The sequence below is a fragment of the Protopterus annectens genome, chromosome 5.part0 (genome assembly GCF_019279795.1).
Source record: "Protopterus annectens isolate FY-2018-M chromosome 5.part0, PAN1.0, whole genome shotgun sequence".
Classification (NCBI taxonomy): domain Eukaryota; kingdom Metazoa; phylum Chordata; order Ceratodontiformes; family Protopteridae; genus Protopterus; species Protopterus annectens.
Window position 1 is genome coordinate 150753349 of NC_056735.1, and position 24143 is coordinate 150777491.

At 39.4% G+C, this 24143-nt stretch overlaps 1 protein-coding gene across 1 annotated transcript in view; it reads right to left on the reverse strand.

The window, feature by feature from the left end:
• The window catches only part of TSGA10 (testis specific 10), a 1008750-nt gene that overhangs the window by 45242 nt on the left and 939365 nt on the right, over window positions 1-24143 (reverse strand). Inside the window, exons 18-19 of the mRNA XM_044071816.1 lie at window positions 8968-9072; window positions 8716-8874 (exon numbers count right to left, since the gene is read on the reverse strand). Of these exons, the coding sequence (XP_043927751.1) occupies window positions 8716-8874; window positions 8968-9072 (264 nt within the window). The remainder of the gene's footprint in view (window positions 1-8715; window positions 8875-8967; window positions 9073-24143) is intronic.

A 24143-nucleotide genomic window follows, 5' to 3' on the forward strand; every position in this document is an offset into this window, starting at 1 on the left:
TCTGGGACACATCAGTGGTCACTAAGGCTTGGGGTTGAGGGATGAGAAAAGGACGGCCTGACAAGACTTTGTTGGAGTGAAGCCACCAACTCAGATCTTCCTTGTATTGATTGGTGATCATAATCAGATGAGATGTTGGCTGAATCAATAAGGACCATTGGGAGGCCAGAAGACATTAAAGAATCTGCATGTGATATCTGGCAGGGGAATTAGAGTGATAGAGGCTGCCATTGATCCTAGGTCCTATAGAATGCGTCTTGCTGTAACTTTCTTGCTGAGAATGATCCGGGTCACTTTTGATCTGATCCTTTGGAGTCTTTCTAGGGGAAGTGAACCAATGCTGGTGACTGTATTGAGCATCCAATGAACTCCAGCTGTTGAGATGGTTCTAGATGGGATTTTACATAATTTATAGTGATGCCTAGGCTGGAACAAAGAAGAAGAGCGTAATCGCATGTCTTTATGAGTTGACAGCTGGTGGGTGCGGTAAGGAGCTAGTCATCTAAATATGGAAGCACTCAGAATCCTAGCAGTCTGAGATGAGCTGATACTACTGCCATGCATTTAGTGAACACCCTAGGTCTGTGGTGAGACCAAAGGGTAATGCCCTTAACTGACAGTGACTGGCTCCCAGCCGGAAGTGCAGAAATCTTCTGGATCACTTGTCCATCTTTATATGGTAATACGCATCCTAAAGATCTACTGAGCACATACAATTGTCTTTTTACAAGAAAGAAAGTATAGACTGAACTGAGACCATTTGGAATTTGGTTTGTTGAACTGATTTGTTCAACTGACTGAAGTCCAAAACTGGTCTCCAGTCTCCTGTTTTCTTTGGCACTAAAAATAATTTTGAGTAAATTCTGGATCGTCTCTGGTCTGAAGGGATTGCCTGGATGACTCTTTTGTCGAGCAGTTTTTTAATTTCTAAGACTGCTGCCTCCCTGTGACTGGGTGGAACATCTGGGATTCTTCTTGGTCTTTCTGCTGCACCCATTTGTCCATCGTTATTTTTAGCCAGGCAGATTGGTGCAGGAGTAATTGGCCCCTGACTGTTTCCAGAGGAAGGCAATTTGGCCTCATTTCAGAAGTGCTGATAGGTGTTACTAGGAAAAGAGTCCCTGGAACCCGGATTCTGTGAGCCATTTCTGCCTCCGGGATGGCATCTTCCAATATTGCTTCCCCCTCTGCCCCAGGGGTAGTCATTGCCATGTGAGTCCTGGAAAGGTCCTTGGGTCTTTTTGAACCATCATCTACTACTTCTCTGGCTCCTGAAACAGGGCCGTTGAGAAGTAGAAAAGCGTACACCCATGGCAGAGAAGGTTTTCCCATCTTTCTCACATCTGGCTACAGTATCTTTAACTTTGGTGCCAAACAGGGATGATCTGACAAACAGAGCATTGATGAAAGAAGACTTAAATGGCTCCATGAAATCACATAAGTGCATCCAGGTGTGTCGCCTGATGGCTACGCCTGAACCCACTGCTCTAGTCATCCCTTCGGCAGCATGACCAATTAGCCTCATGGACAAATTGGAAATGGATTCTATGGTGCCGAGCTGAGAATTACATTTGTCTCAAACCCTTTCAGCTACTGCTCAGATTCCTCTGAAGTCTTGTAAAATGTGCCATGCAGTTCAAGGACCTGAGAAAGAAGGTTGATGAAGTGCATATGTACTTCCCAGATCCCTCCATTGTCCTAGACTCTTTGTTAGGAGGATGGATAGTAGGACTTTCGTCAGCAAGTTCCTTCTTTTTGCTGCCAATACCATCATGGTATCTACAGGAATACCTTTGGCCCAGTGTTGCTCACCTTTTGGGGTACAGAGAATATGGTCAGGTCTTTTGGGGATTGGCTCAACAGAGTCAGGTATCTTCCAAGCCCACTGAGCAATCAGTTTAATAAGATTATCAGTGGGTGGAGTGATCCAAGAGGTAGAGAGCTGGGCATGAAAAGCCTCTAGGAATAATGATCCCTCTGAGGAATGTTGGAGGGTAGTCTAGCCACCCCTCTGTCTAAGGATTTCTAGGATGTCCCCGAAGGAAACGTCTTCAGGGCATGACTTTGGGGAACCTTCCCCTTCATTGAAATCAGTATCTTCAGTGAAAGACTCTTCAGGGGAGTCCAAGTACTTCCTCTTGCACTTTTCTTTGATGGTACCACTTCAGTGGGGTGCTCCGGAGAGGTGTCCAAAGATGACACAACCAGAGTGGTTTGGTCCTGAGACTTTTGTGTCATCTGTCCCAAGGTAGAGACTGGTGGAAGTTCCAGTCAAGGGGATGGACATGGTGTTTGGTCCGACAGGGAAGGCATAGACTGTTTTCCTGCAAAAGACAAGGCTCTCTCCATAGCCTGGAAGACAGCTCCTCCTGTAGAGGGATGGGAGCCCAGAAACAAAATCGACTCCACTGGAACCGTGGTCCCATTCTGCACCGAGGAGGCTGCCCCTGACGTAGAAGCCGGGGCCAAACTTACATATGTCGATGCAACGAGGGGCATGGAAGGTTCCGAAAGAATCGAAGTTGAACCCTGTCCCCCGGAATCGACAATGAAGCCTCGACCCCGGGAGGTCTCCAGTTCCGAGGAACCGACAGAACTCAGAGTAACTATCAGTGTCAGAGAAAGAACTCTGGCCAGCACTGAAACAGTCGAAGCTGGAGAGGTCAGCTGGAGTTGAAGAAGGACTATGGGTGAGTATAGAAGAAGGTTCCAGGGCTAACAAGGCTAGGAACTGTGGATGGATGTAATCCTCTTGCTGTCAGGAGCTGGTCCACCAGTCTCATAATATCTGACTCTGAAAGACTCTTAGTGGATTGAATAGAGGATGCAGACGGAGACCTTGGTGGCTGTCTCTCCAAAAAATGACTAGGAGGATAGTCTGCAAATGGATATATGGAGGGGGAGTAGGTAATACGAAGTAGAGCTATCACCTGAGGTTCCTTCAATACCAAAAGGTCCATTGGTACCAAAGGAAGAGTTGTCTGCACTGAAGCTGGAAGTGAAGAGGTCGATGCTGATGTCACCGAGGGATAAGAATCTTGGCCCAGCAGTGTTGAAGAGGCTCTCGGCACCATGGGAGACCTGGGCAATTTAGAAGGCAGTTCCAAAGGAGCTGTCCGAACTGAATTACTCCACTTTTTTGGTCTAGAGGAAGAGGTTGATGAAGAGGACGACCTGGTTTCTGTCTTGGGCCTTTGAAAATTAACTTATTTTTGCGCTCTATCAGGGTTCTGGAACTGAACTCATGACAGATCACACAGTCTTCGTGCAGATGGACTGCACCATGACAATGCACATAAAGTGTGTGTCCATCTGAATTAGGCATTTTTCTATCACACTTTTGGCACCTCTTGAAGCCAGAGGTGTCTTTGGAGGGTTTGTCAGCCATATTGTCAAAACTTAGGCTACCTTATACAGAGATACAATCACACACACAGACTATAAAATAAAGAAAGTTGTTTTTTTTTTATCAGAGAAAGGGAAAACAGGGGGAAAAAACTAGGTAAAAAGGGGAAAGACGTACCAACAATGGTACTTAAGAATACCTAATGTTAAAGGAGAGAAGAAAACACTCTCATGCATATGCTAAAGAAAATCTAGAGGAGTGGGCAGTAAAGAAAGAGATAAAGGGAACATTTTTGAGAAAGTAGGAAAAATCTGACTTACAGTTTGAAGAAAGCTAAAGCTCGAGAGACTGGATTGAACGTTTCTGGCACTATGAAGCAGCAAACGTGATCTGAGGTAATTTGGTGAGGAGCATTGTGGGTAGAGCTTAGCTCGAGAGTTTTGGAAGGAGCAAGCTGGAATAACGGCCAAGTCGTTTCTGAGGCTTGGAACCGAGCTCACAGTCAAGGATTATGTGAAGATTGACATCAGATCAAATGTTAAATAAATAATAAAAATAAAATAAATGATTCCTAGAGACAAGGACTTTGTAACATCAGAAGCAGTGAGAGTGAGAGAGAAGGTGACAGGGTGTCATTAGGAAGGAATTGGCTGGAGCCAGTGTGTAAAGCAGAGAAGAAAGAGAGGCAGAGAACAGAGGAAGAAAACGGACAGAGAACTGTTTGGGTAGTCAGTAGCATTTACTGATGTGCTTACATTAGGGGAGCATTAACTGAGTGCAGGGGTTGATTTTTACCCAAGGGTATCAAAGCGCATGCACAGTGAGATTTGCTTTAGGTGTTATCAGCTGTTTCCTGAAGCTTTGAAGGTTACATTCAGCCCTGATGCTTTCTGGAACCAATTTCACGGATATTGGTACAAGATTGAGAAATAAGATTGTAGCTTTAGTTAAAGTGAATGGGGGCTAGCTAGAACAGCATCATTGGAATTTTGTAGCGAAGAGAATGATCTTCTGCAAAACATGTTTTTAGAGGGGGCAGTGGTTGTCATTGATTAATTTAAAAGCAAGTGTACTCAAGAGGAGGGATAGCCTGACATGGACCGAGAACCAATTGGATTTTGAGATAATGAGGCAGTGATATTCATTTCTGAGGTGACCAAATCTAGGATTTTAATTTTGGTCTTTTGTAGTATGTCATATTGTGATTGAAGTGGGTAGCTATGATTGGAAGACTATATTCTAGTCATGATAGCAATATATTTGATCATTAGCTCACCTGGCATCCAGTGTAAGAAGGTAAGATATTTTATATGCTACTCTATGTTGGAGGAGAACTTAGGTGAATTGATCCTAGATGTGAAGTATGAATGAGAGGGTTGGGCCAAGTGTCAGTTAGTAATTTTCTGATGTGACTATGTGACTACTGGCAAAGGGAGACTGTGAATTAGTTACGCGCAGAGGAGGAATGTTAGCAAGTCTCTTATTTATGCCAAATGACACTGCTTTTTGTGGTACATTGTGGAATGGCAGTCACCAAAAATGTTTATGCGCACACAGGCTCTCTAAATTCACATGTTCTATTGTTCTATTTGTATCTTTAAGATTTCACTTCATAAGGACTGTAGCTTGCATTTTCCTGTGGTGATCCATAACTGCTATCTTTCAGCCCACTGCTTTACTTTGGCCACAGCCCTTTTATTTGTAGCCCCGTTCATTCTAGTCCTTGCCCACTGCTCCTTTCTTGGTGCTGTTCACAAATAAATTCACTTTGTTTGTTTGGGCTGAGCCCACTGCTGATCCCTTTGTTACTTCACTAATCATGCCCTCTTTATTCCAAGAAAGATTCACTTTCATTTTGGAGTTGGGCTCAATACTAACCTCTGCGCTACTTCACTGTCTTATACTTGTAAGGCATTACTGTTTCCACAGTACATTATGTACTTATTTATATGCAATACTTTTTTTTATTATCAATAAAGTTACTATAAAAAACAGTATTATTTTAATACATACTCAGCATGCTGCATTTTTAATTAATGGGAGAAGTGGGTAAACACCAATATTCTCAATTTTCAAAATGACTAAAAGTTGTGATATGCAGATGATATTGGGATGAATGACATTATACATACTATAAATACCATCCATCCATATAAACCCCTTTTCCCATCTTTGCACATGATGCTGGGGTGTCACTTCAACAGTGACAATAATCTAGAGCCAAGTTTTACAACACTGGATGGCTAGCCGTGCCATGGTAATTCTTCCACACCACACACACTCACACACACACTCACACCTATGGCCAATTTACAGTGCCCACTCCACCTACTGCATGTCTTTGGAATATTGGAGGAAACTGGAACACCCACAGGAAACCCATACAAACACAGGGAGGACATGAAGACTCTGCACAGAAGGCACCCCAGCCAAGGATCGAACTGGGGAACCTCTTGCTATGAGATAACAATGCTATCTGTTGCACCACTGTGCCACCCATACTATAAATACCAGACAGAATAATATTTTGCAAGACAAATAAAATCATGTACAATCATGCCACCTGGTTACTTCATGACAATTGGTTCTCTGGTTCAGTTTCTGGCTGGACGGCCTTATTTGAGGAATCTGCATGTCACCTCTCTGTCCATGTAGATTCTTCTTCAAGGCCCATGGCCTCCAGTTTTTTCCTTGATCACAAAGACAAGCAAGAGGTGGATGGGCATGGTTCTAAATTGCCCTTAGGCCTGTACACACACACACACACACACACACACACACACACACACACACACACACACACACACACACACACACACAGATATATTTTAGGGTGATACTCACTCTATCAAATAGGTTGCTGATCATCAGAATGCGAAATGCAGTCAAGTGTTCTGTTTTAACATTTTGAGTGAAATTAATTTTTAATGTTTGTGGGTAAGGAAAGTGAGGGTTTGAAAATGTTAATGCCAAAGCCTTTAGACATTCTGGAAGTTTCAGCATTAGGGGAAGGAGTATTTGTGTGTGTAGGCAGGCTAGAGTTAGGATAGGGTTATTTGAGGGTGTAGTTGCAGAGCAGTGTGTGTGTGTGTGTGTGTGTGTGTGTGTGTGTGTGTGTGTGTGTGTGTGTGTGTGTGCATGTGAGTGTGTGTGAGTGCTTGTGACTGTGTGTGTGCCTGTGTGTGCCTGTGTGTGTGTGTGTGTGTGTGTGTGTGTGTGTGTGTGTGTGTAAGTTGTCCATAGATTAGTGGCGGTGTTACAGAAATCTCCTTCCTACTCACTTTTGTAATACTGGGTAACCCTAACCCTGCCACATCCCTTATCCTAACTCTAAACCTAATATTTCAAAAAACATTTCTGTAACACAGCCACTACTGAGACAAATTTGATCTGAATGTGTGCTGGGGTTTTAGTTTAGATGTTTTAAGTTTTCACAGTATTGATTTCTGGAATGCTGACATTGCTTACTCCAGTTTGCTTTTCTATATATATATATATATATATATATATATATATATATATATATATATATATATATATATATATATATATATATATATATATTATCTTCATCCCCCCTTTCCTCCATTTCCCTATTTTTCCATGGGGTCGGATGTTACATCAGCTATCACTACTTCTTTCTATCCAGAGCTACTCTTTAAAGTGTTTTGTTAGTTATGCCTACCTGTTTTGGGTCTTATCTCTCGCAATCCAGTCATCTCTTTGCTGGACGTCTATGTCTTCTATTCCTTTCTTTCTATCTCTACCATGCATTCTTCACCAAATTGTCTTCTGGTTTGCTGCAGTTATAACTGAACATCTGCAATCTGCTCTCATTGACCTACTCTGTAATTGGGAAACTTTAGTTTCTGGTCTGATGTCCTCATTTTTTCATCTAGCCAACACAGTGTGTTCTATTATGCAACAACTCTGCTTTGCTGTCTGTCTTTTGTGAGTCACAGCCGGTGGTTCCACTGGGTCAGAGTTGTTGCATAATTCAGAGGAGGAAGGAGTGTGTTTTATGTACAGTGTGTTCTATTGCCTATCTCTGGCACTTTATCTCCATCACCTCAAGGTTCCTTAGCTGCTATGCCCTTATTACTCAGGTTTCTGTGCCATACAAAAGCACTTGCCACACCTCTGTTTTGTGCACCTTTACACTCTTTAACTTATTTTGCTTCCTTATGTCACATATTACCCATGACACTTTGTGCCATTTGGTCACAGCACCTCTAATACTAGCTTTAATCTCCTTATTCACTTCCCTTCTTCTCTACCACCCCTCCCAGATACATGTTAACCTGTTTCCCCTTCTAGTTTTGTGCTGCTTCTGATTTCACTCATTTCCTTTTATGACCAGTGCCTTGTCTGTACTCATTTTCGCTGTGCTTGTTCTACATTCTGCTTCCCTAACATTTGCTGAAGTTCCTGCACAGAGTCTGCTTGTAGTACCACATCATCTGCATACAGTCTGTTTGCTGATGTAAATCATCACCAGTAGAAACAGGACTGGGCTCGGAGCTGAACCTTGATGAATACCCATTCCCACTGGGAACCCCCCTGTCAGTCCAAACACTATTTGTACTTCTGTCACTGAGTCCCTGATTACAGACTGTTGTAATTCTACCAATGATTCTGAGACTATGAGCCATCACAGCACTGCTCAAGTTCTTGGGACTTTGTCATATGCTTTCTCTAAGTCTAGTAATGCCCAGTAGGACTACTTCATCATCATCAACTTCTCCACTATCTACCACACTGCAAACATTGCTCATTTCCCATCTTACTTTCTACTAGTCTGTGTATTCCTAGGTTCACAGGTAGTTCCAGGGGACCTTAGATGAGCCTAGCCAAATTTCCCAGTTACCCTAAGTACTAACTAGTTAAGTGACTTGCTTATGGTCGCAGAGTAGGCAAATATAGGCTGAGGGACTCAAACTCAGTCATTTGGGATATACCTCGCTCTTCATACTGCAATGAGTGCTGTCCGGTGCTATTTCTCCACTAAAGATCGCAACATCTTGATCATATCAGCAGAATGTGTGTGTGTGTGTGTGTGTGTGTGTGTGTGTGTGTGTGTGTGTGTGTGTGTGTGTGTGTGTGTGTGTATCCTTTGACAGACTGCAACTCCATCCAACATTACCATATCCATTGTTTGCTGGGTTACACTCCAGCTTTCTCTGACCATGAAATGGATAAACAAATAATGAGAAAGAATGAACTAATGAATGAAATACGAAATACTACAGACTTCTCTTGCAAATGTTTTGCTCATCTATGAAATGGAAAAAAAATAGCATTTTTTTAATGACATTTTCTTGCACTGGATGAGATGCTTAATTCAGCTATTATTTTTCACATGGCCTTACATGTCCAGTGATCTGTCTCGGGAACGCTGTTCAAGTGACAGTAACTGTGCAGATTCAGGTGAACGAGTAGAAGGGCTTAGGGATGTTCTACCAATTGGAGAGGATGTAAGATAAGATACTGAAGTTCCTTGCCTTCGTAGCTCCTGTACAGCATGCTCCCTAGAAGTCAAAGGATAGGTTGGTTAGTTGTAAAAAGATATTTGCTTATTAGTAACTGAGCTACTGTTAACACTGAGGGGAACGTACACTTGCCTTTCGAGTCGTTCTGTTGACAGTTGCCGTTTGGTGATGTCTAATTCTGTCTCGACTTGTGCCGTTCTACTTCGCAGCTGGGCCATTTCTCGACTTTGAGTTACACTATCAAATTGTAAATGCATGAAACAGATGTTGAAATAGAACACTGATAATTAGCACAGAGTATAACATACTAAAATCCTAGATGTGTAGTGGGACTTCTTTTCCTATGCACTTACACTGATCAGACAAGAAAGCAGAGAAACTGACTGTTGACAGGGAATTTTATAATATACAGAAGCATTAAGAAAATCTCCTATTAGCTGTGGGGAGGCATGGAAACAAACCTGAAGGCATCATTCACCTTTTGAATGGATTGGTGGGATTTATACTGGTTAATGCAAACTGAGACTGCTTAAAAGTAGTAAACACCCTATAGCCATACAGTTATTGGGATTACAAAAAGAGTCTTTTAGTAGTAACTATAGTAGTAACTATAGTCATAGTTATTAAGACAGGTAATAATATCCTGCAACTCTGTTGGTTGAAATAAATTGTTAAAGTGTTTTCATTTTCTGACAATCACACTCCTCAGTCAAAACTTGCATTCACTTTCGTTACTTTATTTACATTGAGGGTCTGGGTACAAAAGTCCCTGCTTTGGAAGGAACCATAAGCATATATATAATCATAACTAGGCACAGTGACAATTAAATATACAACAAAATGGCAAATGTACATGAAACATATACTTCTTTCTTCAACATAAAATCCCATTCTTTGTTTTTATTTTTAACATCTTTTATCACAGTGATCATACAAATACCAAGCATTACTCCATTTGCAATGCAGCTCTGTTTTATTCATCTTGTTTTTTTTCCAGTTTTCTTGTATGCATCCATTCATAGGAACCATACCTTTCACCCTCTTACCACTAGATTCAGGGGCAAGGAAAAAATAGTGCGGAGACACAAGTCCCAAAATTTGCTACTATCAACCTAGTTACTAGAATAGCATGTTTTCTGTTACTACTCCTTTTCTGAAGAATATGAAGTCTGAAACTCAAATGTCTGTCATTATTTAGTAACAGCAATCTTCAACGATTTGCTAGAAAACCCCAAATCTTATCAGGGCACACCAAAAAGATGAGATAAAATCAGAACATTTTGCAAAACTTGGACAGCTGATAAGAACATAAGCACTGTATTAGGCAAGAAATCATGGGGACCATAACAGGCCTAGCCATGTATGCCTGTAAGTGGAAACACTTAAAAGTTCTTGCCACCCTTTAGAAGTACTTAATAGTATCAATCTCCCAAATCAAGCAGGGCTGTATATAATAACCCTGGAATAAATGTGTGTCTGCCCATCCAATCATCTAGACCAGCCTTATGTGCTGACAAAACAGTATTTTGCTTGACCTGTACTGGTAACTCGTTCCATAGGTTGGGAATATGTTGAGTTAGATACGTATCCCTCCTTTATGTCTTGTTTATTTGTTGGTATAAATTTAGGTACCTAGTATGGGTATTTGCAGAGTGACTGGTTTTGCAAAACAAATAGGAGGTTTGTAGAGCAACTGGTTTTGCAAAACAAATAGGAGGTCATATAGGATTAGGTCTTTCATGGTTCAAAAAGTAAAACACAGGTCACCTGAGCCTACTGAGTATAATGAGAGCTGTTAACCTATCAGGATCATTGAAGGATTTAAGGCCTTTAATTCTTTAGGCCTTTCTAGTTAAGTGATATGCTTGGACATGTGCATACCAAAGGAAGCACTGTATTTGATGATGGGTCTGATAAGGGAAAGATATAGTAGTAAAATGACATGTTTGGATCTTGAAGATATTTCTGGAAATGAACTTGGACAGAAAGAAGAATTTCCTAACTATGGTGGAAATATGATGATCAAATGAGACAGACAGAGAGTTATCCACCAATGTACCCAGGTATCTTATAGGAACATAAGAACAAAACTAGGCAAATGGTCATGAGGAACATAGATGCCTAGTAATATACACCTTTAAGTAGATATTTAAAAGTTTGTCTCCCTTTTCAAACACTCAATAATGCTCATGTTTCAAATAGAGCAGGGCTGTACATGGCAATCTTTTTTTTTTCAGACACCTTTATTGAATTATCACTTGTGACATAGGCAAATTTACATTCATATAAAAGGAATCAGACTATATTAATATAGCAAACATTATACGTCACATATATTGCATGGCAATCTTGGTGCATATTTCTGTCTACCCATCCAGGACTAGCCTTAAAAAATAGTCAAAGTAGTACTTTTATATGTAGTGATAACCTGTTTCATAGGTGAGAATACTGAGAGTAAGGAGAGTATGTGGATAGTTAGACTGAGAGCAGATAGGGGTCTAGGTCTCAATGAGAGAGCCTCCATTAAACCTATGTTAAACAAACGGAGGAATGTTTGTAGATTTTATAATAAATGATGGAACATATATGTTTTTACCCCTTGAAATAGATTTCTTTTGACATATATATCTATATATACATATTTATTAGAGCATCTTGAGTGTTCATGGAGAGTTTTTATATGTTTTTTATATGTTTTTTATATTCATTTTATACATCTCAGCATGTTTATATGTGCATATATCTTTAAGCTTAGATTAACTCATGAATATGTAACAAGAAGCAGCCAATAGGAGATGTTTTAACTGTATAAATGAGTATAAATGTATAAACTGTATAAATGAATGAGTGAAAGCGCTTATCTGACCTGCAGTGGAATTAAAGTTGGATTTTAACCTGAGGATTTTGCCTTTCATTTGGATTTTAACCTGAGGATTTTGCCTTTCATTTCTACTTGTGACTCTGCATCAGCCTAGTTGCTCCTTTTGGTTTCATTAATATTATTCAAGTTTTTCTGGAGCACTGGGCATTTATCCTGTTTGTCAGCAAGTCGTTTGTTCCTGTTTTATTAGCTTCATTTTTTCTTGCTGACTTTGGAGCAGAGTCTACTACCAGTGAATAGCGTTTGCTTAGCGCATAACTTTTGTTTGTATCTTTATCTTGCATACAGACATTTTTGGCTATTTTTTGTGCCTTTGCACTATTTTTTCTATTATGCAGAGTCAGAGTGAAACTGTAGATATTGAGCTAGACTATGAGCCCCGAGGTGTAGACCTGGGCTCAGTCGCTCATCTACAGAAGAGGTTTGAACAGAATCTCGTCTGTTCAACAGTCACTTCCTGGCAATTTGGCGCTTTGGAGCGCTTTGATGACGCGGATACGGCGACACCCGACTTGGATGAGCTACAACGCCTGTTAGACAGTCTAGAGAAAGACTTTGCACACTTGAAACGTTTGCAAACACAGCGCTTGCATTTTCGTTATTGTTTGGACACAAAAATTGTACCGAGAGGATTATTAAACATGCCCAATCAGGGGGAACATTATCCAGAGTTGCTTTCAAGGTGGCAGCGCCTGAACTTGGAGGTAAGCAAACAGTACATGGAGTTACTTATTGACTTTTTTGCCTCTGAAGAAGAGAAACTCATTAATAACATTAAGAAACAACAGAAGAGAATTTTTTCTTGTTTCCCAAGTACTGTAATAGAACCACTATTTGAAAGCCTGTTGGATGGAATATCAGCCTTAGAGCGGAAACTTCTCCAACAGAAGAGAAGCAAGATTATTAGAGATCACAGAGATTTTAATTTAGGACAAGTCTTCGTTTGGCCTAAACATGGACATTATAGTGCTACCATTAAATCTAATGACTATACTAGTGTTAGACAACTGAGTTCCGAACCTAGTACTGGTTCTGAAAATGTTAATGTTGTTAATAATGCTTGTGAAGTTGTGGATATTACTAACTGTGTACATAACAATGTATCGCCTAGTAATAGGGTACAAAATATAGCTAACATTAATAACATTACTACTTCCAATGATACTGATGATGTAATTACTATTTTACATAGTGAGAGTGGATCTAGCTCTATTAATACAAACAATAAAGAAGTTAGTCAGCCTACTACTGTGAATAATATTGCAGACAGAACTAACTTATATCCAGCAGTACATGTTGTGAAGGGACCGATCAATAAGAGGTTGTCAGTAGATGACGGCATAGTGAGATCCAAGTTACCTCACAAAGTACATACCACCATCACTACAGGAGTAGTAAGTGAGCTCCCTTTTCCCCTCCCAGTCCGAAAGGACAAGAATATAACAAGGGGACGCTCTATGAGCAGGGGGAGACAGAAACGCAAATTATCGGAAGAGTTTGTACCACATCAGACAATAAAGAAGATGTGGAAGAACAAAGTAAATTAGATACAGCTGAAATTTTGATACCAGCAGATTCTATGATACATAACATCTCAGGATATTTGTTGACTGAATGTGATGAGAAATTATTATGTAAAGGCCTAAACTTTATACCAAGTGCACACAGTAACTTTACGGACACTGTAGTAGACATGAGACTTTTCTGTCGAAATCTTATGCTTAAACTGCTATTTCATGATAAAACTGATAGTGAATTGACAGACAATAACGTTACTAGACCACCAAAGTTTAAGAAGCTTAGCAACTTTGTCCCACCTAATCATCCATTAGTTGAGGCATATTTGAAACTAACTGAGGATGATTTGTATGAATATTTTTCTCTAAAGAAATATAGGAAGAATGGTAATTTGACTAGAGGGGAGCAGACTAGCTTACTTAAACTCCACTCCTTACAGTCCATAACCATCAAACCAGCTGATAAAGGTGGTCGGATAGTAGTTATGGACACTAGCAAATATCATGATGCTATGATTAAACTCTTGGAAGATGATTACTATTTACAAGTTAACGAACAAATAGTGCAAGCCACTATTAGTCACGTAAACAATATGTTATTAGATATGTTGAAAGGTGATATCTTGGATCAAGAATTGTTTGACTATCTCTTTGTTAAGAATCCACTTGTACCAACAATACATGGGTTACCTAAGATTCACAAAGACTCCATTGACCCACCAATGAGACCCATAGTGTCTGGTCAGGGTTGGATCACTGAAAACCTTTCTGTCTATGTTGAGAAACATTTGCGACCTATATTAAATAAGAACAAAGTTGTACTGAAAGATTCCAAACAGTTTTTAACAGATTTATATGACTGCTTAGGTGGCATTTTGACGTTGATAACTTGATTTTTGTAACGTTTGACATCAAGTCCTTGTTTACTGTGTTACCAAATAACATAGGCCTGATTTATATCACTGAGTATATACTCTTACATAGCGAATATACATCAGTTAAAGTAGACCTCATTGTACATTTCCTTGAACTCATTTTGAATAACAATCTGTTCACCTATGACAACAAGTTTTACCAACAGCGGTGGTAGCCATGGGCACACCTTGTGCCAACAGCTATGCAAACATGTATTTGGCATTTTGGGAATTTGAGAGTCTCTTTAATTTAGAAATGTTTAAACAACATGTAACTTTTTATAGACATTTCGTGGATGACGTTTTTGTTTTATGGAGAGGTAGTGTTGATGATTTGTTTGTGTTCCATACTATATTGAACAACCTCACTGGCTATTTAACCTTCAGTATGAATCATTCTAGAGAGAAGATAGAATTTCTTGACTTGTATATAGAAAAGTTAGCATGTGGTTTGATTAATACAGGTGTCTATAGGAAACCTTGCTATTTTAATACTCTATTACAGCGTGATAGTATGCACCCACAGCATATTTTTAAGAATATCATTAGAGGCCAGGGGATGAGAACCTCTAGGCTAAATGCCACAGAAGAAGGTTTCCTAAATGAAGTGAGTGACCTCAAGATAAGGCTAGAAGAACGGGCTATAGCTCACAAGAGATTGAGTCCAATCTCTTAGATGTCAATAAACTTAGACTGAACAGAGCAGCCCCTTATTTTGGACCAGTTATTACTGGTGGATCCGTTACAACAGACAATGGTAGAGATGATAGATCAACTCATGTAAGGGTTTCTTTACCATATAGTACTGATTGTCCAGCAATCAAGAATATTATTACGAAACACTGGCCTATTCTCTGTACTGATGACACCATCGGTAAACTTGTGGGGACTAAACCCTCTTTTTTATATAGGAACAAATTAAATTTAAGGAGAATGCTATGTTATTCAAAAAGGGATGAATGGTCAATGCCTCTTGAACACACAAAACCATGTGGACGCTGTAATTATTGTAATTCTCTTGACCCCAGTCCATTTTTTGAACATCCTGATATGCACACTAACTTCAGCATACGTGCTGTAGCTACCTGTGATACTACTCATATAGTTTATTTGGCAGTGTGCCAAATATGTGATGCATTTTATGTTGGCAAAACCAATCGTCGTTTTAAAGACAGGATAAGAGAACATCTTTACCACATTAGGAAGGCTTCACCTCACAAAGCCTTAGCTAAGCACGTAGCCCAAGCAGGTCCTGAACATTATTTTTTATTTAGAGCTCTTGAGAACATTAAACCCAGTATACGAGGAGGTGACATCAGGAACCATACTGAGAGCAAGGAGAGTATGTGGATAGTTAGATTGAGAGCAGATAGGGGTCTAGGTCTCAATGAGAGAGCCTCCATTAAACCTATGTTAAACAAACGGAGGAATGTTTGTAGATTTTATAATAAATGATGGAACATACATGTTTTTACCCCTTGAAATAGATTTCTTTTGACATATATATCTATATATACATATTTATTAGAGCATCTTGAGTGTTCATGGAGAGTTTTTATATGTTTTTTATATGTTTTTTATATTCATTTTATACATCTCAGCATGTTTATATGTGCATATATCTTTAAGCTTAGATTAACTCATGAATATGTAACAAGAAGCAGCCAATAGGAGATGTTTTAACTGTATAAATGTAGCCTATGTACTTGAAGGTCTTTGTTACATGATCTGATGAAGCTCAAATGAATGAGTGAAAGCGCTTATCTGACCTGCAGTGGAATTAAAGTTGGATTTTAACCTGAGGATTTTGCCTTTCATTTGGATTTTAACCTGAGGATTTTGCCTTTCATTTCTACTTGTGACTCTGCATCAGCCTAGTTGCTCCTTTTGGTTTCATTAATATTATTCAAGTTTTTCTGGAGCACTGGGCGTTTATCCTGTTTGTCAGCAAGTGGTTTGTTCCTGTAATATGTTGAGTTAGATACGTATCCCTCCTTTATGTCTTGTTTATTTGTTGGTATAAATTTAGGTACCTAGTATGGGTATTTGCAGAGCGACTGGTTTTGCAAAACAAATAGGAGGTTTGTAGAGCAACTGGTTTTGCAAAACAAATAGGAGGTCATATAGGGTTAGGTCTTTCATGGTTCAAAAAGTAAAACACAGGTCACCTGAGCCTACTGAGTATAATGAGAGCTGTTAACCTATCAGGATCATTGAAGGATTTAAGGCCTTTAATTCTTTAGGCCTTTCTAGTTAAGTGATATGCTTGGACATGTGCATACCAAAGGAAGCACTGTATTTGATGATGGGTCTGATAAGGGAAAGATATAGTAGTAAAATGACATGTTTGGATCTTGAAGATATTCCTGGAAATGAACTTGGACAGAAAGAAGAATTTCCTGACTATGGTGGAAATATGATGATCAAATGAGACAGACAGAGAGTTATCCACCAATGTACCCAGGTATCTTATAGGAACATAAGAACAAAACTAGGCAAATGGTCATGAGGAACATAGATGCCTAGTAATATACACCTTTAAGTAGATATTTAAAAGTTTGTCTCCCTTTTCAAACACTCAATAATGCTCATGTTTCAAATAGAGCAGGGCTGTACATGGCAATCTTTTTTTTTTCAGACACCTTTATTGAATTATCACTTGTGACATAGGCAAATTTACATTCATATAAAAGGAATCAGACTATATTAATATAGCAAACATTATACGTCACATATATTGCATGGCAATCTTGGTGCATATTTGTGTCTACCCATCCAGGACTAGCCTTAAAAAATAGTCAAAGTAGTACTTTTATATGTAGTGATAACCTGTTTCATAGGTGAGAATATGCCGAGTTAGAAATCTATCACTTCAGCAAATCTTGTTCATTTGTTGGTATAGATTTAGGTCAAATACAATGGGGGTTATCATGGCTTGAAAAGCAAGACCCAGGTCACCCCAGAGCAGCCTGTACACTACTGAGTACAGATTTGTGTTACTGTACTGGGTTAACTGAAAGATTTAAGAACTGTGGTTTTCTCGCTACAGTATCTTTGAGACTTTGATTTGTACATACCAAAGGGGGTACTGTATTCAGTGATGGGTCTGATAAGGGAAGACTACAGTGGCAGTTACAGTGGCTGTTCTTCAAGCACCACAAACCCTGTGGATAGACTGAGATGGAACAGTTTATGAAGAGGCTCTTATGACCATATGTGTTTGAAGAAGAGCACTGCTTATAGCATATTTGGTGGGCACAACTTTTTTGCTAAATGCTAGCATGCTGCACTTGTTTTTGTATTTAGATTGAGATCATTTTCAGTACACCAGGTATGTCTATATTCCAGTCATTTTTGGAGAGAATAACAGAAGTCAGTTTGCAGTTATTAGCAAACCTGGTCAACCACAATTTAGAGACATTGGCTTGGATGTCTGCAAAATAGATGCCAAATTTGTGGGGAGGGGGCACTTATCTTGTGATAACCTACTAGTTACAATTTTTCATTCTGAGACAGTACAAGCAACTTTCATTACTTGTGATCTGTAGGACAGCCAGTTTGTAATCTGTGGACAATGAAGGGGTTTACATTAAGCTTGTCAAACTTTTAAATAATACCAGCATGAACAGACAAGAGTCAAAAGACTTGGACAGGTCAAGATAAGCAGCACAGAGTCATCACTGCCCATAGTCTCTGTAACTTTTTCAAAGTAGTTTATTAGGTTCAGGAGACAGGACCTGCACTTCGCAAAACCAAACTGAGTGGGATTAGAGAAATTAAGTTGCTTATGTCTATATAAATGAGTTCTGCAATGATATGTTCCATTGTGTTGTACATATGGCTGGTGAGGCTGATAGGTCTATAATTAACTGGGTCTATAGAGGGGCCACCCTTGTATAGATGAGTCACAGTAAATGTTCTTCAGGCACCACGAAGAAACCCTTTAGACGCTCAGATAATGCACACGACACTGATGAGAAAGTAGCCTGGTATGTAATCTGGTCCCATATAGACATTATTTTATGCCTTGACTGGGATTCTAAGATATGTTCCCAGGTGATTATCGGATAAACTAAATGTTCAGGGATAATGGGTACAACAATGTGGCTAGGTGGGTAATGTTAGCATTAAATTTTTCAGGTAATATATTGATTATATCTTTGGGACTGGAATGTGTGATATTACAGATAAGCTCAGTGCATTGTTGAACATTATTCATTTATTTCCTGACATAACTAAAGAAAGATTTGTAGTTTTGTTTGGTATCTATAGTGCGCTTAATGTCTTAACCCCCCTCAGATGGATCCATTTGAAGTGGATTGTTGGGAATTTTGCAGAGATCGTCCACAAGTTGAAGTGTGTTTGCACTGGAGAAATCCCTAAGATGGGTTCATTTGGTGGTGGTGTGGTATCATTAAGCCTCACAGAGATGGTAACCTTTCTGGTCAGATTGGGATGAGGAGAAGCATGGTGGGATACAGGCATGGGCTAGGCTAGCAAGGACCGGGTCAGGGATATTACAGCCTTTATTGGGTAGTGTTACAATCTCCTACAGTGCATTGGCATTAACAAAGTCTAGGAAATAAATGGATAAATAACTCAAGCAAGCGTTGACAGAGTGAGAAATAACCTTCTATAAAGCAGAAGCGCCATAAAACCTAAAAACTAAATATATAAACATAAAATCATCTCAAGATGCAGCAGAAATAAACAATGGTGTATGCATATTACTTTTAAAAAATTAAAATAACTTCATTCCATAAGAAACAATAAAAATTGAAGTAAATATAAGAACATGTTGTGAGCAGCATACTATCAAGTACGAAAGTGTATACAGCCTAATACATAACTGCATGTGATAGTCATATTATTAATAATACGAGGCAACTTAGAAACTATACATAGTAGATGCCATCATGTTTATTTCTGCTGCATCTTGAGATGATTTTATGTTTATATATTTAGTTTTTAGGTTTTATGGCGCTTCTGCTTTAAAAGTTGGTTGATTAATTAACATGCAGATATTTAAAGCACATGGTTCCTGTGCTTCCTGTTTGTGATCTGAAGAAGCTACTAGTTAGTGAAAGCGCTTATCGTGGTTTATCTGTGTAATAAACTGAATTATTTGTCTCAGAAGACCGGATTACTTGGATTTTTTACACATAGAAGGTTATTTCTCACTCTGTCAACGCTTGCTTGAGTTATTTATCCATTTACTTATCTTTTTTATAAGCAAGCGTGCTGTGGCAGTAACCAGCATTTTTAATTTACCTTTCAAAGTCTAGGAAATACTGAATACATCCATTTTAGAAGTGTAATAGTATCAGTCAATCTTTGGGTAACAGAGGTCTTCCAACAGAAAGTATTTGGGTTGATATTTAACCTCTCAATGCTATTAACGTAACATCCATAATCTTTGGGGTATACTGATGAGGATAGTACGGTTCTACAAGGCCTACTTACCTGTAACAGTAGATATTCAAATTTTACACTGCCAGTGGTATATGGGTTCTGTGCCTGCTCATAATCCCCTACTCTGACTCTCTGTGTTGGGATTGGCTAAAACCCTCTCATCAGGGGAAGCTTAACCCCTGTCACAGAAAGTCAGTTATTCAGCCTTTTAGTGCTAACCAGAAAGAGCTAAAAGGACTAGAAGCAAGAATTGCCTGAACCCAACCAATTCACAGCCATAAAACACCAACACAAAGAGCCAAAGACAATAAGCAGCACAACAGGGTTGGATGCCATCAAACTATATACCCAGTAAGGGGGATGGTGGTTGGTGATGATAGAGAGGCAGTGCGAAATTCGAACATCTATTGTTGCAAGTAGGACTTCCACAACAGTACTATGTTCATTATTCACACTGCCTCAGTGGCCTATGGGTAATTTCCAAAGCTTACCCTACCTGGGAGGAGGAAGAATAAGGATCCAGAAGCCCCTGGAGAATGTTCCTTACAAAGCCTGCTCTGGAAATTGAGAAGGAATCCAGTTTGGAGTGCTTTGTAAAGAATGAATTAAGGACCAGGCTGCTGCCTTTAGAATGCTTCTAGGGCCCACTCCTTTCCAATAAGCCACCAAGGAGGATAAGGCTCTGTTAGAATGTGTCTTAACCTTGCCTGGAATATATTTACCATTGTGGGAGTAACAAAGAAACAACAGCAAAGGACAACCAACAAGCAATTGCTTACTTAGAGACAGGTTGACCCTTTTTTAGCCTCAGAAGAGGGAACAAACAGCTGTTCGGTTTTCCTGAAGGGATTAGTTCTGTCAAGGTAGTACCTGAGTTGCCTATGCATACCCAAGGTATGTAGAATCTTGTCTCCCTTTGTTTTGGTTTTTAGGTTCCAGAAAGAAAACAGACAGATCCATGCCTTGAAAAGTCAGGGTAAATTCAAAAACATTTTTTGGCATGAAAGAAGGATTAGGGCATAAAACAATTCTGTCTTGGTGGAAAATCAGATATGCTTGGCTCACTACGAGAGCTTGCAGCTCAAACACTCACACTGCAGATGACAGAGAAAATACCTAAAACAGTTTCCAAAGTGATGAACTTCAAATCAGTCTGAAAGGCAGGTTCAAAAGGAGATAATGTAATTTTTTCCAAGACTCTAGTTGAAATTCCAACCAGGAGAAATTTGTTTTTGAGGGGATCTCAAGTGCAACACTCCTTTCATTAACTGTTTGACCTAAACAAGAGACAAAAGAGGGGGACTCATGGGCAGGCAAGCTGAGATGGCCACAAGATTCACCTTGACAGATGGATAAGATAAGCCATCTTTGAGCAGCTCAAACAAATATTTCAAAACCAGAAAGATAAACACCGCATTGGGCCATCTGATATTGGACACGCACCACCTAGAAAACCTCTTCCATTTGTAAAACATACAATTTTCTAGTTGCAGATTTTCTTGCCTCCTTCAATAACTGTCTCATATCCTCATGGAACAAGTGCCTAAAAGGCATCAAGATAGAATCATCCAGGCCATCATAGCAATTGGTCTAAATTGGGTGCACCAGCCACCCCCGACGGTGTGTGAGCAGATCCAGAGTTTACGGAAGCTTGTGCTAATAGCCCTTGGTTAGTGCCATTAACAGGGAGAACCAACCTGTCTAGGGCAAAAGGAGGTCACCACAATGATCTTTGGTAATTCTTTCTGAATCTTCAGCAGTATCTTAGATATCAGTGGAAAGGGTGGAAATGCATTAAGGAACATTCCCATCCAAGGGAAAGAGTATGCTTCTGTCCTCCATGTACGGCTGCAAGGATGCCTCAAACAGAATTTTTCCAAATGCCTGCTTTGAAAGGAGGCTAATGAACTACTTGCAGTGTTATCCATATATGGACCAAGTCCAGGCAGACTGCCCTACTGAAGTTTTCACTCATGAGGGTCCATCTGGGATCTGTTTAGTCTGTCTGCTACTATTATTTGCTCTAACAGGATGCATAAGGCCTGGAGTGTTAGAGAATACTATAAGGCTACCTCCAGGACCATCACTGCCAACAGGTGTTGTCTGTAACCACTAAAAGGGGACCTAGAGACCATAAGAGGTAAAGAAAATTTAAGGTCAATATCCTGCCAACATTTTTTGATGTAGGACCCCATTCACTTTACACTTGAGCTCCCCTGTAGACTGATCCCCAAGCAAAATCCAACTAGACTGACTGAACTGGGGTCTTGAGAGAGAAGGGTAGGTCTAAATAGAGAAACATCAGATCCATCCAGAACTGTAACTCTAATTTCACAAAATCCAGCACTGGTAACTAGAACTCCAAGGGATGCAGTTGCTGGGTTCAACAATTTTTTTAAGTACTACGGAATCTTTCTCATATGGAGTCTGGCCAGTGGTATTGTGAGAACCATTGATGCTATGAGGAATAGAATTTTGAGAAACTCTTTGTGGAGGCAGCTTCTTGAAGACAGGAATCCATAAAATTGTTCTGAAAAATCTGGACTTTGCCTTCTGGCAGAAACGCCATGATTTTTTTCCAGTGTCCACAATACTCTCCAGGAAGACAATTCTTCAAAAGGGTGTGAGACAAGACTTTTGTAGGTTCAACTTGAAGTTAGGAGCAGTTGTGATGTGATAATAAGCATCCTTCAGCTGTAAAGTCACCATGAAACAGTGGTCTGAAAGAAAGGATAGAACCATCTGCAGGGTGAGCATTTTGAACTTGGTTAGTTTCAGAAAGGTATTTAGGTACAACAAATCTAACACGTCTCCAGAATAGCTCCTTTTTGAGTACCAAAAAGACTTGGGTGTAACATCATTTCTGTGGTGCAGGAGCTTGTTCTGTAATCCTTGCCTGCAACTTGTGAAAGAGTACCAGAAAGAACAGATGTGTCTGGTCTGGTGGGTATAGGGAGGTTTCCCTGAAGGAAAAGGATTTTCTGTCCACTACCAAGAGTATTCACATTGAAATTATTCTCAGCGCCCATTTGCTCAAGACTATCTTTGTCCAGGCTGTTGGGTTGAGCGAAAGCCTACGGAAAAGGGGAGGAGAGGCAGAATGCCTTGAGTCTCGCATAGACATTCTTTAGCAGGGGAATGATCTTGTTTGAGAAAGGACCCCCTTTTACTTGGTTTGGAAGCATTATCCTCCTGCTATTTCCTCTTGGTACTCTGTCACTTGTTAGGCTGAGGTTTTTGTTTGTTCTGCCCCTTGAAGTTGGACGCCTTGTTGGGGGAGAATCTGGGAATATGAAACATTCTGGATACTCTATGCATCAATTAGCCATTGTAATCCCATTGTTTGAGAATCTGGGTAGTAGCAGGACAAAACACAAATTCAGAACTTAAAGGAGTATTCAAAATATAATTTTTTTAAATCCTCAGAACAATTCAAGTTATGTAACTAAGCATACCTTCTCAATAAGGTAGAAGTGACTGCATTTCTAGAAATTCTGTCTGCACCTTCCAAGACACTCCTCAAAGCATGTTTTATAACCTGAGCCACATAAGAAATAATCTCACTCATATAACACTTTTTGTTCAACAGGCAGATATTTATGGTTACAGTTCATTTCATCTAAAGATCAATTAATCTAAAAAGAAAAACTGTAAATTTGATCTAAAACTCATTTGATCGAAACCACAAAAGACTGAATCACATCTGACCAAAACTATGCTATTACGAAATAAATGTTGGTTTGGTTTTGGAGGATAGGAAATATAATGCAAATTAGTTTTAATCATTTTAGTTCCTTGCTAATGGCCACTGCTAAGTTGTACCTCTATGTCTATAAGTTTGTGTATGTGGACCAACAGTGATAGAACACGTCAGGAGTATTGTCTTTTCTCAGCAGTTATGTAGCTATGCAGTTAGTATATTTAAGTCTGGGGGTATATTATTCATATACATACACAGCAGCAGGAGTCTGTGCATGTGTTGATGCTCAGGGATTGAAGTTCCTTTCAAAATGCTTTAAAGATATAACAAGTTTCAGAATTTGATGTTTTTTGCTAACACAGTTTAATTTCTCTGGGCGCAGACACATATAAGCATTGTGTTATACATACAAATGTATATATGTAAATACAGATGCACATTTATATATAACTATATAAATGTTGGTGCGCCCAGTCAGTTCCCAGCATGCTCCTAGTGAGCTACAGTTATGCTGACAGCAGTATAATATGTAAAGATTATAATTTGGTTTTCATGTATTTGTTGGAACTGTTGTCCATTTCAGATATGGCAGATAATATCAACTTATCACATCACAGATAAGATGAAGTACAAATGGATGTGCATAAGCAAAAACGGGAAATATATAAAGTATTTCTATCAATTAGGCACAAGTCACATAGGTTAGGAATACAGCACATAAACTACTAACTATTAGTTACCAATAGGACTAGATATGCAGAATAGTGATGAAAGATGAGATTGTTCCTATTGTAGCTTTGACAAGCAGCCTGTCCTATAAATTTATGACTCCATCTCAAGTGAACTGACAATGAACTTTGTGTTAAAGCATACAAATACTGCAT